The following is a 14,405-nucleotide window of genomic DNA, read 5'->3' on the forward strand; positions in this document are numbered from 1 at the left end:
GTAGCAAATAATAAATGAAATGGAAGTAGTTGCAAAGAAACAAATCAAAAGCAAAATGTTCTGAAGAGAAAGATTTACCACTGGAGATAGGGAAACACTAGAAGGCACTGAGCAGAAAGTGAAAAAAATTTAAGTACCTTACAGATTAAATCACAGGAAGAAATTTGAATAGGAACTACATAAACATAAATTAAAAAATGATGAGGAGAATCTTTTGTAGAAACAGAAAATATTGTAATAAAAAAAATTCAACACACAAAAATATCGGACACCATAGTGTAGTAGTAAAGACTGAAATGTTACTTGCATCTGAGGTGAAAACATTGTCAAGATATAGTTGAGAAAAACTAGAAAAAGAAGGCAGCAAAATCCTTAGGAAGATCCTGGGCTCAAAAAGAGGAGGCTAAAGATGGTAGCGAACATCAAAGGAAGACCTATACCAGAATTTAAGGGAAATGTAAGCGGACTTCAAAAAGTAAGTTACACATGTCGTCTCACACCAAGGCCATTGTGCAGCAAGAGTGGAGCAGTGTAAGAAGAGAGTGCATGTACTGTGTTTCTTGGAGACACAGCCCTGCTGTGCTACAGATGACAGGTGCATCACAGTGTGTGAGTCAAACGGCATGGCTACTAGTAACACACTCCAACTTTGAAGTACACCTGATAGTATGACTCTTGTGGGCAAAACAACTAAACTGCACACAGATTCACCATAAAATTATGCAATGCCACATCTAGCCATAGTAAATTGGTGCCAACAATTTGACGAAAGCCACACAGACATTGCTGGGAAGGAAAGCAATCAACATTGACCAAAGACAACAATGTCAAGACAACTGAGAAAATGATTCATAATAATCACAGATTTTTTAATGATGAGGATTATGAGCTGTTTCTCAATGGCCTCATGAGTGAGGACTGGATTTCTATCATTTAGGAACTGTCTTATTAGTACAACATTCTGAATGCTGTTTACAGAGACTTGATGTTTCTGAAAAATAGTGTCATATATCCGTGTCACTTCGAAGTACAGCATTCAACAGAAGTTACTTGGCCTGCCATAATAATCTTACTTTTTGAGGTCCCCTAGTATGAGAAGAAACTATATAGACTTCAAAGAACAAGACTTGTTGGACATGTAATCAGACTGGAAGATGTGTAGAATCAGAGGCAAACAGAGACCAAGAAGCTAGCTGAACTTAGGAAGGACTGGTGTTAAGATGATGATCCACACAGAAGGGCAGGGCAACTAACATTTCTGAGATCAATGAGAAATAATGGTACAAAAACAAAATAGAGATCCACAAATAGAGCAGGCAAGAGAGGATGACATTGACTATCCCACAAAAACAGCAAGAGAGAAAAAAATGACAGTGTGGCAGAAAAGACGAAGGAAACCCAATGCCTGAAAGGCTTACCTATTGCTATAGAGGGGCCATAGCTAAGGGAGAAAAAGTATTACACCACAGGGAATACTTTTTCTTAGTGGAACACCAGTTTGATTGGGTTGATAGACAATTGTCAAAAATTTTTTTGTGACAGAGGAATATAAAAATTGTCATTAGACTCAATTCAGAACCTCACCATATAGCGGAGATGCTGAGTCACCACTGAGTGTGGTCTCAGTTGCCTGAGACTGCAGTCATGTGTGCGAGTTGCTTTTGCGTTAGTGTGTGTGCATGTGTGTGTGTGTGTTTGTGTGTGCGTATGTGTGTGTATTGTTGATGGTGGCCATTGGCCGAAAGCTTTAAGTGTGAAGGTCTTTTTGTTGTGCCTATCTGGGACTCAGCATCTCCGCTATATCGTGAGTGGCAACTTTCCTTCTCATAATATTGTTACATTCCACCGTGGATTTTCCATTGTTTAGTTCAGAACTTATTCTTCATTAACTACAAGTAACTGAATTTCCTAAAAAGGAATGAAAAAATATGAGTTTCATGGTTATTGGTATATATAATGAGAAAGGCCATCAAAAATGATTAATTGCCCGTAAGGGTTGCAAGAAATTAGAAAACTGTAAAGGATAAAACTCTTACTGTGCATGGGTTCACAGCTGTCAGAATTAAATTACTACTCTTTGTTGTAAGCAATACATCAATAAAATGGGGAAGATATGCATTAGCTAGCTGAATGTCAATTACAAATACAGAATGGGAAGAAAAGAGGAAGCACACATATTGTAGGTGAAAGTCAGTGATAAAAGTACCCTGGGATTCATCTTTGGAGAACAGATTTATAGTATGCCTGCATTTCCTAATTTTTCTCAAACCGTATGAATCCCTTACAGAAATGAAATAAATGAAATGATCATTTGGCATTTTTTGGCCGGGATATCCCCTTCGAGGTTTGGCCGCCGTATTGCAAGTGTTTTTAGTTGACACCACTTTGGTGACTTGCATGTCAAAGATGATGAAACTGATGATGAAGGATACACAACACCTAGTCCCCTGCCGGGAATCAAAACCGGGCCCCCTTGCTTGGTAGGTGGTAACGCTACCGCTGCGCTATGGAGGCAGACCTTACAGAAATAAAATCCATATTTAACAAAAAAGTATTCTGAGTGTAGAGCCATGTGATGTTGTAATAAAAAAAAAATGGTTCTGAGCACTATGGGACTTAACATCTGAGGTCATCAGTCCCCTAGAACTTAGAACTACTTAAACCTAACTAACCTAAGGACATCACACACATCCATGTCCAAGGCAGGATTCGAACCTGCGACCGTAGCGGTCGCGCGGTTCCAGACTGAAGCGCCTAGAACCGCTCGGCCACACTGGCCGTCCCATGTTGTAATATATCTACACTGGATGAATGAAACTGATTTTAAGCCACCGTTACAGTGGCCTTCCTCTGGGCCTTGCACTGGAAGGAAAGATAATCTCCATTCTGAGCTGAAGCATTTGGTACTCGCACACTAGGGAACAAACTATGCTGGTACTAAAATGGTCCACTCACAGCCTAATTATATCACTGGCACAAGCAGTAATATCTCCTCGTTTAAAGGAAAAAATTCTTTAGTAGTAATAAATGTAACCTTTCATTTCAAGCCCACACCCACATAGAATTTAAGGGGAAAGTCTGTTATAAAGCATATTATTTCGACCAGGCGATGATTTGCAGCTTGTACAAACTGTTGAAAAATCATAGTTGTATGCAGCTGTATTGATCAAATTATTACACAAGCAGTTTCACTCATGAATAGACCATCTTCAGTTGTACTGTACATTGTAATCAGATGTGTGACAACCCAAAACCAGTATAAAGTATCATGTTACCAACCAAAATTTTCATTCAATTATAAATCAGATGCACATATAGCTTACAGTAAATCTGTGGCATGACAATATTGTCATGTGGTTTGCCACAGATTTACTGTATGCTATATCTGCTCCTGATATTTAACTTAATGGAGAATTTTGTTTTTAACAAGATGCTTGATAGCTGAGGGCTACTGGGTTGTCATACTTCTGACTATGATGTCAGAATAAACTTGAGGATGGTCTGTTTATTACTGAAACTGATTATGTAATATATTGACAAAATAGACATTCCTGTTAACTGTTTCCTTACATTATATAATCCTCAAGCTTTACTGCATCACCCACGTCGACAAACTTCTGCGACAATATGCATTTTAATCTAAGGAGTACAGGAAAAATAATGGTGAAAACGCCACTTTTCATAAAGTTTTTTACTACTGCCACCACCACCACCACTACTACTACTACTACTACTACTACTACTACTACTACTACAGTGTTATTGTTATACTCCTTACCATTTATGTTACATATTGACTCATTCCACACATAAATGACTTGCTCACACTTACAGATCTATGTAACAAATGTACCCTAAATAAATGAGAATATAAACTTACCTTTGCATAACCCCTGGGACAGTCACACTGGTGCTGTGTGCATGGCTCACAGGGACTTCCCCAGGCCTGCCCTACTGAACAGCAGCATTCTGATTTAAGCGCAAGTCGTGGCAAGTTGTTCTCACATCGGCCATGAGACATTCGTGCCCAACAGGAACCTTTCCTGTTGTCTGGCAGAAGGTTGGCAGGCTTAAGGAGGATACAGGTGACAAACAATGTATGCTACTCTTCATAGTAAAAGTAACCACACTAGCAAAAGTTTCCAAATTAACTCACCAATACAGATCCTTCCCGTATTATCCAGAATGTAGCCTGGTTCACATTCACAGATATAAGAACCAATTGTGTTAACACATTCTCCATTAAAGCAAGCATCTGGTCCTAACTCGTTGCACTCATCAATGTCTTCACATACTTGTGTATCAATGTTCAGTTGAGTTCCAGTAGGACAGATGCACTGTTCATATGAATAACTTCAGTCACATACCATACCTCATCTATTAATTATTTTATTGCAATTGGAAAATTAGTACAAACAGTGTTAGCAGAAAAACACAAACAAAAATACAGGAATTACACATAGAGATAACAAGAGACAAACCAAAGTCACACAAATTGACAAATAATTTATACACAAATAATATTAACAACAATAGTACAACAAAACCTGACAAAGTGAAGATTACAATGGCCATAGAAACAAATGAAATACAAAGTAAAAAGAAGAATTATCATAGCCATGTTTATTATCAAGAGACTGCTATATATTATTAGCTGTTGGATTAAAGCCTTCATCAGTTGTGGACAAAACAAAACACGCGCACAAAACACACACACACACACACACACACACACACACACACACACACTTATGGCCACTGTTGTCTCTAGGAGCTTTTTTCAGTGTTCCTGTCTGCCACTCAATGCTTCCACTGTGTGGTAAGTAGCAATTTATCCTTTTCATACTGTTGTTATTCCATCTCAAATTTTCCATAATTTGTTTCACTTAATTATTGATAGAAGAAAATATGAAAAAGAATTAAATATTTACAGACAGCCAACCAATAATTCACCTCTTCTCAAATCACATTAAAAAATTATACAAAATATGTAATGTTGCATGTTGCAGACATGCACAGTAAAAAGACTACTAAACAAGTAAGCTTTTGGCCAAAAGGCCTTCTTCTGAATGGAGTGTAATGTACTGAGGTGGAAAGAGGGTAGGGCAGTTAGGTGCAGTTGGGAGAGTGGATGGAGGGAGGACAGGCAGGCGCGAGGGGAGGGAGGGGGGGGGGGGTGCAGAAAAGGAGAGAAGTAAAAAGAGTATGGAGGCATTGCTGGAACAGAAGGCTGTATGGTGCTGGCGTGGAAACAGGGAAGGGGATAGATGGGCAAATGACAATGACTAACAAAGATTGAGGAGGGTTAAAGGAACATAAGACATATTGCATGGAGAGTTCCGACTGGCACTTCATAAAAGCTGGTGTTGATAGGAATGATCCAGATGGCACCAGCTGTGAAGCAGCCACTGGAATGAAGAATGTTGTGTTGCGTAGCATGCTCAGTGGACTGCTGACATTTTTAAAAATATTGGGAATCCAATACATCAATATTTAAAAACATGTCATTATCGGCCCTTGATACATATAACAAGCTAGCAGCCTGCGAAATAACGCATGTTCACACTTGGTGATAACCACTTTGCTAACAATGGTAACGGCAGGTAAGGGTTACAATAAAAGGTGTCTGATGGGTCCATCGCATGGTTTCATCACATAATTGCCTGGAACACTTCATGTTGACTTCCCTCTTTTTTTCATTTCTGCAAACGCCAGTGACGTAGCAGTTGTAGTGTCAAAATTGCATGGTGGCGTTAAACACTGCAGTTTCTGTTGGTAGCACCTAGTACCAACTACGTCAGCATTTCCTCTCCAGGGCAATAAATGCGGACAAGAAAAAAAAAAAAAAATAAATAAATAAATAAAATCCTGGTTTTCCCAGGTTTCACAGTTAAAAATACACTTCTTCCAAGTTGAAAAATACCCTCTTTCCATGATAAGTAACAGTTTACTTTTCTCTCGTAGCTGTAAAGATATCAATCCTTTGAATAGTAAAGGTTTTATACACCAGCGCGCAACTTCAGAGAACGAAAAAACTCAGAAAAAAAAATTGGAAAGATCTATGATGTGCAGCAACATTCACACCACATATTTTTGTGTGTTCAAACAAATTTCGGGCTTGATGCCGGTCGTCGTTCAATACTTCGCACGATATTTCAACTGGGCACCTGCCAGTCATCTTCAGGTGAGCCGTCGCAGACTGGCAATAATGTCCTCCGCTCCGCAATATATAGCGTACTGTAACTATTCTGCGCATGCGTCGAAAACTTGATAGTTGAACCAACACTGCCCGCCGGCAGCGCCCTCGCTGGTGGAATAGCGGAAGTCAGTCGCCCTCTGCGTTGCTGTTTGCCACGGCCATTGACGCACTCTGTCGTCTTCGATTTGAGCAAATCGTGGAGATGATGGGATTCCATGCACTGTCCAGCTGGTAGCCGCTGTCACGGTTTAACATATTTTCCGCCAGTTGTATTTCTACGGATTCTTTAATAATAGAGTCCCAGAAAGACGTTGCTGTGGACAAAATCATTGTTTTCTCATACTCCATTGAATGTCCAGTAGAAATACAATGTTCAGCAATAGCGGACTTGCTTGGCTGCAAAAGACAGGTGTAACGTTGCTGTTCAGTGCAGCGTTCTTTCACAGTGCGTGTGGTTTGACCTATGTAAGCCATACCACATTGGCAAGGGTATCTTGTAAATTCCGGCCTTTCGTAGTCACAGATTGTCCTTAACTGATCCCACAAGGTCTGCAATCTTCGATGGTGGGCGGAAAACCACTTTTACCTGAAATTTTCGGAGGACTCTTGCTATTTTAAACAAAGTGTTGCCAACGAAAGGAAGAAAAGCTAAAGATTGTTCCGGCATGTTCTCCTCTTTATTCACTTCCTGCTTCTTAGTTTTAACTGTTAGTGACCTGTTAATCTGCCGCATGGAATACCCATTTTCGCTGAATACTGTCTTTAGATGGGCGAGTTCTTGAGATAAGCTATCTAGATCTGAGACAGTATGAGCTCTATGAACAAGTGTTTTAAGCAAACTCATGGTTTGCGATGGGTGATGGCAACTCGATGCTTGCAGGTACAAATCAGTATGAGTGGGTTTCCGGTAAACTGAATGCCCTAGAGAACTATCATTCTTCCTTCGAACCAGGACATCCAAGAAAGGCAAACAACCATCTTTCTCTATTTCCATGGTGAACAGGATGTTGGTATGAATGGAGTTGAGGTGATGTAGAAACTCCATTAATTTATCTTCTCCATGAGGCCACACTATGAAAGTGTCATCCACATACCGCCAAAAAACTGTTGGCTTCAGGGCAGCTGATTCAAGCGCTCTCTCTTCAAAATCCTCCATAAAAAGGTTGGCAACCAAGGGAGACAGAGGGCTACCCACGGCGACACCGTCAGTCTGTTCAAAATATTCTTGATTAAACATAAAATAAGTTGAGGAAAGTGTGCGCCTGAACAAAGCAGTGATATCAACAGGAAACATGTTACCAATCAGTGTCAAAGAATCTGCAAGAGGAACTTTTGTAAAAAGTGAGACCACATCAAAACTTACTAGAAAGTCTACACTGCTAAGATGAAGAGACCCCAGTCTATTGATAAAATCAGCTGAGTTTCGTGTGTGATGTGAGCACTTGCCTACGAAAGGTCTCAGTAAGGAAGCGAGATGTTTAGCTAAATCATATGTAGGAGCTCCAATGTTGCTAACTATTGGACGCAGAGGAAGACCCTCTTTATGAATCTTTGGAAGGCCATACAGTCTTGGAGGTACACAACCATGTGGTTTTAACCTCTTGATGGTCTCTTGCGGTAAGGAGGAGGAATTTAATAGTGCTGAAGTTTTTTGTTGCACACGTCCTGTAGGATCGTAATCAATCCTCCTATAGGTAGAGTCACTTAGCAGCCCATACATCTTATCTTTATACACACCACGAGGTAACAAAACAGTTGCATTACCTTTGTCAGCTTTCAATACCACTACGTCAGGGTCCTCTCCCAGATTTCATAATCCAGCCCTTTCTGCAGAGGTTAAATTACTGCGTTGAGTAGGAGCCTTCAACAGAGCACGGCAAGTTTCCCTTCTTATTTCGTCTGCAGCATCCAAAGGAAGACGTTGTACAGCTTCTTCAACACCACTCAAAATACTTATTAATGGCAGTGCTGTAGGTGTAGGTGCAAAATTGTTCTACATCACCTCGACTCCATTCATACCAACATCCTGTTCACCATGGAAATAGAGAAAGATGGTTGTTTGCCTTTCTTGGATGTCCTGGTTCGAAGGAAGAATGATAGTTCTCTAGGGCATTCAGTTTACCGGAAACCCACTCATACTGATTTGTACCTGCAAGCATCGAGTTGCCATCACCCATCGCAAACCATGAGTTTGCTTAAAACACTTGTTCATAGAGCTCATACTGTCTCAGATCTAGATAGCTTATCTCAAGAACTCGCCCATCTAAAGACAGTATTCAGTGAAAATGGGTATTCCATGCGGCAGATTAACAGGGCACTAACAGTTAAAACTAAGAAGCAGGAAGTGAATAAAGAGGAGAACATGCCGGAGCAATCTTTAGCTTTTCTTCCTTTCGTTGGCAACACTTCGTTTAAAATAGCAAGAATCCTCCGAAAATTTCAGGTAAAAGTGGTTTTCCGCGCACCATCGAAGATTGCGGACCTTGTGGGATCAGTTAAGGACAATCTGTTACTATGAAAGGCCGGAATTTACAAGATACCCTTGCCAATGTGGTATGGCTTACATAGGTCAAACCACATGCACCGTGAAAGAACGCTGCACTGAACATCAACGTTACACCCGCCTTTTGCAGCCAAGCAAGTCCGCTATTGCTGAACATTGTATTTCTACTGGACATTCAATGGAATATGAGAAAACAATGATTTTGTTCACAGCAACATATTTCTCTGACTCCATAATTAAAGAATCCGTAGAAATACGACTGGTGGAAAATCTGTTAAACTGTGACAGCGGCTACCAGCTGGACAGTGCATGGAATCCCATCATCTCCACGATTTGCTCAAATCGAGGACGACAGAGTGCGTCGACGGCCGTGGGAAACAGCAATGCAGAGGGCGACTGACTTCCGCTATTCCACCAGCGAGGGCGCTGCCGGCGGGCAGTGTTGATTCAACTATCAAGTTTTCGACGCATGGGCAGAATAGTTACAGTACGCTATATATTGCGGAGCGGAGGACGTTATCGCCAGTCTGCGACGGCTCACCTGAAGATGACTGGCAGGTGCCCAGTTGAAATATCGTGCGAAGTATTGAATGACGACTGGCTGCAAGCCGGAAATTTGTTTGAACAGTCAATTCGCTGGGAAAATTTTAAAATTCACACATATTTTTGTATTTGTATTACCAAAATATGGATTCAAATTCCACAAAACGCAGCACATTAGTTTCCAAAGCACTGAAATCTAGATTGAAATGTGCTTTTGTAAGCCAATCATAGCTTATGCCAAATGATCTTGTCAGCCAATGGCAGCAGGTATTCAGAACATAGGACACTTCATGTAGTTAGCCAACAGCAACATCACTGTTAAGTAGTGTGAACACACAAATAGGAAAATTTAATGGTTTAAGTTAATGTACATAGTTTAGCTACAAGTAAAGTTAAGCTTTCACATATAATATTGATCTTGAAGATTGACAAGCTACAAGAAAAGCTAAGCTTTCATGTATAATATTACCTTTTTTGCGTGTGTTAAACTTTAGGGTACATCACATGTACATGTGAGAATAAAATTTTAAATAATGACAATGTTTGGCCTTCTGTGCACCAAATTCTTCTAAGTGGTTAGTTCTCAATGTGTTAAGTTTTAAGTGAGAGTCAAACGCTCTGTGAATAAAGAAATTCATTGCACATTCCCACACATAACATAATTCATCTTGTGTAAAGCGAAATTTACTTTGAAGTGTTCAAAATATTTTCACGTGACCTGTTAGAAATAGCTTTGTTTTGGCAGTTGCTAGAGAGCGCCAGAAAACAGGTGTTACTGCGCATGGGCAGCTACGATGACATAGGAAGCCCATGTGCTCATACATATATAGTATTAAGAGACCTTACATAACGTCATAGAAGAAGCAGGATACTCAAAGAGCATAGGAATTTCATAAACCATATCAAAATGCATAATTTGGCCTATAGTGTACATACATATGTCCAGATTCACAGTGAAGTAGGCCCCTGGGCCCCAACCTGATATTAAGCTTTTCAGTGTGGTTTTCAGGATGCAAATTTTCTTGGAGTACCTGTACTGTATTATCTTGTGTTTGGTTTTTTATTATGAAATAATGCCATACCTGCTAGAAGATGAAAATGTGAACTTGAAATGCAGTGAACAGTTGAAACTAGCCAACAGTGCGAAATGAAACACTTCGTTTCTAATAAATTGACTGCCTATGGGGAAAAGACTAATTAAAGCCACATTTATTTAGCAAACCAACAAAAATAACTTCACTTTTTCTCAAGGCGATTAATGCTTGACTACCATAAATGTGGAAATACAATAAAATCAGAAATCTGAAACTAATAACATATGTTCTCTCTCTCTCTCTCTCTATTCGTTTAGTCGGTTCCGACTCTTCGTGACCCCATGAACCAAATCACGCCCCTTTTTCCTGTCTTGCACTTTCTCCCGTAGACCTTCCAGGTTGGAACATATGTTACCCTTCCGTAATTATAAGAATGTATTTTAATTCACTTGATAGCTCCTACCCACAGAAATCTGTTTTGTTTTCATTTGACGTGAGAAGTGTAAGCGAAGGGGAAACAGCAAAATCACTAAACGTAAACATGATTATGTGGAGACTTAACCCCTCCCCAATACAACCCAGACTGCTCTGCGCATGCACGAATCTGGCAGCTCGGGCACACCAGATAAAACTTTTCCGGGTAGAATCTGGCTGCTCGCTGCTGCTGATACAGCTAACATTCACACTTCAAGTAGCCAGAAGCAGGAGAAGGTACTGCCCAAACGCAACTCCACTGCTCACTGCAAAATATTCATAAAATTTCTTTGAGAAAGGTCTATGACGTGGTGCTAAAAAGGGGTATTACATTGTCATCACATTTTTCATCAAATGTCAAGATGGTGGACAACAACCAATTATGTGCTGTGCTTGCTAGTACAACAATTGCACTGTGTTTGTATTTGGAAGAAAAGTGGTTGCAAAAAAGGAAACATACTCAGATGAAGCCACAGGTATTACGTCGAGATAGTAAAAGCACTCACCAAAATTTGTTACAAGAGCTGCTAGTGGAGATATAAAATGTTATATATGAATTACTTGGAATGGATGAGAAAATCTTACATATGAATTACTTTGAATGGATGAGAGTGTATTTCAGTATTTACTCAGTAAAGTGGCTTCTCATATTACGAAACAGAATACATTCTTGAGAAATACTTTACGTGCAAAAGTCAGGCGAACTGTGACACTGGGATTTCTTGAAACAGGAGGGAGCTGCTCCAGTTTATACACAGCACTTGAATATCACATTGCAAATTAACCAAAACAATTCCAGAAACTTGTGAAGTGATTTATAAAACACTGAAGGGTGAATGCATAAAGATAAATGAATGTTTAGTACACTACAAGGGCAATAAGAATTATTTTTATTTTGAATAATTTAATTAACAGAATTAGTGCTCCCACAACTACAAAATTAATAAAAAGTACGAAACAGATGAAGTGCTTTTTAACTTGTCGCATCTGGAGTTCAAAATTAAACAAAGTAGAATGGAAAGCTAAGAAAGAATTTTTTATTTTAGAGTGTTCAGCCCAAATTTTGCTAGGCCAGAACTGTTCCCATCGAATAACGGGACAAAGTGGCCACTGAACTTAAGGAATTGCAAGGTAGTGGAGCTATTGCACCCATACAAGCTGGTCAAAGGGCAAGTCCACTGGTTTTGCTCCCCACAACTTCAGGTCGCATTTGCCTCTGGGTTGACTTTAAGTCTACAGTCAACCCACAAACTGTGACTGATACTTATCCATTGCCACACCCAGAGGATCTTACGGACAGATTAGGCACCGGTTGCTACTTTCCCAAAATTGATTCGCGTGACGCATATCTCTAAGTACCGTTAGATGAAGAATTTCAAAAAGTGTGTGTTGTGAACACTCGTTTGGGCCTGTTTAAATATTTGCGGAAGTTTGCCTTTTGGCAGTGCTTCTGCACCCACCATTTTCCAATGGTATTTGGAACAGCTGACTCCTCAAGAACCAAAATTTTCCAACTATACGGATGATATTGCCGTAGCATGTCATACATCTGAAGAACACACTGCAAATTTGCACACTTCGTTTCACGTGTTATCTGATGCGGGACTAAAGTGTAGACTGGACAAGTGTGACTTTTCTAAACCTGAGTTGCAGTATCATGCTCATGTTGTAAACAGTCAAGGTGTACATCCTCTTCAGACACATTTGCTACGCATATGTGAACTGCCAGCTCCTCACAATGTCACAAAATTGCAGTCAGTCTTAGGCAAAATCAACTATTATATTCGGTTCATGCCGAATGCTGCACAAATTGCAGCTCCACTGCTTTGTTTGTGTCACGAAAACGTCCTCTTTGTTTGGACAGATGAGTGCCGAGAAGTTCTTCAAAAACTTATGAGGCATTGCTCAGTAATCATTGCTCGGTTCACTTTGATCCTGAAAAACCAATTGTGTTGCAAGTTGATGCTTCCTCTTACGGTTCTTGTTCAAAATCACAGTGGACAGTCACATGTGTTGATCCCCAAAGCTCTGCAAAAAGAAGTGTTGCAGTTACTTCACCAAAGACACTGGGGGGATTGTTCCTACGAAACAGTTAGCGCATCGACACTGTACTTGGCAGGATATGGACACCCAAATAGAACAGACGACATCACAGTGTCATTCACATGTGGAAAATCAGTCCGCTCCGCCATAAAAGTTCTCTGCTCGGTCTAAGTTGCGATCATCATGGCAACAGGTGCACATAGACTTTGCGGGACCTTTTTGCAGCACTCACTGGTTGATTGTGGTAGACTCTTATAACAAATTTCCTTTTGATGCGCCAATGAATTCGACAATGTTATGTAGCACAGTTGAGCCGTTGTCCTCTACTTTTTGCCTCGAAGGTTGGACTGAAGTCATAGTGTTGGACAATGGCCCTCAGTTCACGTCACAAGAATTTGAAACATTCCGTGAACGCAATGGCATACAGCATCTAACTAGTGCACAGTTCTATCCACAGTCCGATGACGAAGCGGAACGTTTTGTCAGAACCTTTGAGCAGCAGATGGCCAAACTTTGCACTGCACACACCAGGGATCAAGCACTGCAACTGTTTCTCATCTGCTATTGTTCACATCTGTGAGATCAACCATCGTTGGTGGAGTTGCTTTGTGCCCACCGCCATTGGACACTGCTCCACCTTCTCCACCCTCCCCAGCATCCAGCGCCAAAGGAAGACTGCAGGTATTGCTTCACGCCACATGATATTGTGTTTTCGAAGGTTTTTAGTAGAAGCAGACGGTGCGCGTGAGTCTGGACCCTTCGTTGATTTGGCACATACATGTATCTCATTTCAGGCCCAGACAGATTGCAGTGCTGACGTCAAAATCAAATTCGACACTGTCATCTGTACAGTGATCCTTCTGTATCTCTTTCCCCATATTCACGGATCCCGAGGACAGTGCGGCAGCAGTCAATGCCTTCTACATCGTGCTATGGGCCTCAGGTGGTGGATGCGTACCCTTCTGGGCATTTTCCGAGCAATGTTTCCAACAGAGTGAAGGCCGGGCGGTGGGCTACGATCAGAAGCCTGACATCCCCTGCAGCCATAGAGATTTCGGACCATCTGAGTGTCCACGCCCCTGCCTCCCCTCCCATTGTCATCCTCCCTATATGATGATGGTCCATTGCTTTGTGGGGGAGGAATGTTATGGTGTAAAGTGAAGCACCGGCACGCCAGATAGGAATGACAGAAAAGAGAAGACTGTGAGAAGAAGTCAGCCAATCGCACGCTGACCGGACCTCCCTGCAGGACGACAATGCGATAGCAGTGGACCCTATGTGAAGAGGATGTAAGTGCCACAACTGACTGGTGATGGCCCAGTTCAATAGCAGCTTCAAGATTAGCAACTTTGAGAGCAGCGTCAATGCTAGTTATTTTGCTTGTACACTCTATGTAGCACAGGCTTGGGATTGTCTATACTGAAGAAGAGTGATTATTTTGTATGTCACCCTTTGCTTGCAACACATCCGTGTGATTGCAAAAGTTAAGCATTTTAATTTTCTTTTTGTAATAAAGCTCATTAATATGACTTGTTTCACTAATTTTCTAGCGAACTGAGTATGCAGGCTTCCTAGACACTACACTAGTTGTGTTAAAAATTGTTTTTTA

At 40.8% G+C, this 14,405-nt stretch overlaps 1 protein-coding gene across 1 annotated transcript in view; it reads right to left on the reverse strand.

The window, feature by feature from the left end:
* Window positions 1-14,405, reverse strand: part of LOC124622681 (fibrillin-2-like) — a 631,069-nt gene that overhangs the window by 250,927 nt on the left and 365,737 nt on the right. Inside the window, 2 exon segments of the mRNA XM_047148470.1 lie at window positions 3,881-4,050; window positions 4,157-4,337. Of these exon segments, the coding sequence (XP_047004426.1) occupies window positions 3,881-4,050; window positions 4,157-4,337 (351 nt within the window).

This window comes from Schistocerca americana, chromosome 7 (assembly GCF_021461395.2).
Source record: "Schistocerca americana isolate TAMUIC-IGC-003095 chromosome 7, iqSchAmer2.1, whole genome shotgun sequence".
NCBI lineage: Eukaryota > Metazoa > Arthropoda > Insecta > Orthoptera > Acrididae > Schistocerca > Schistocerca americana.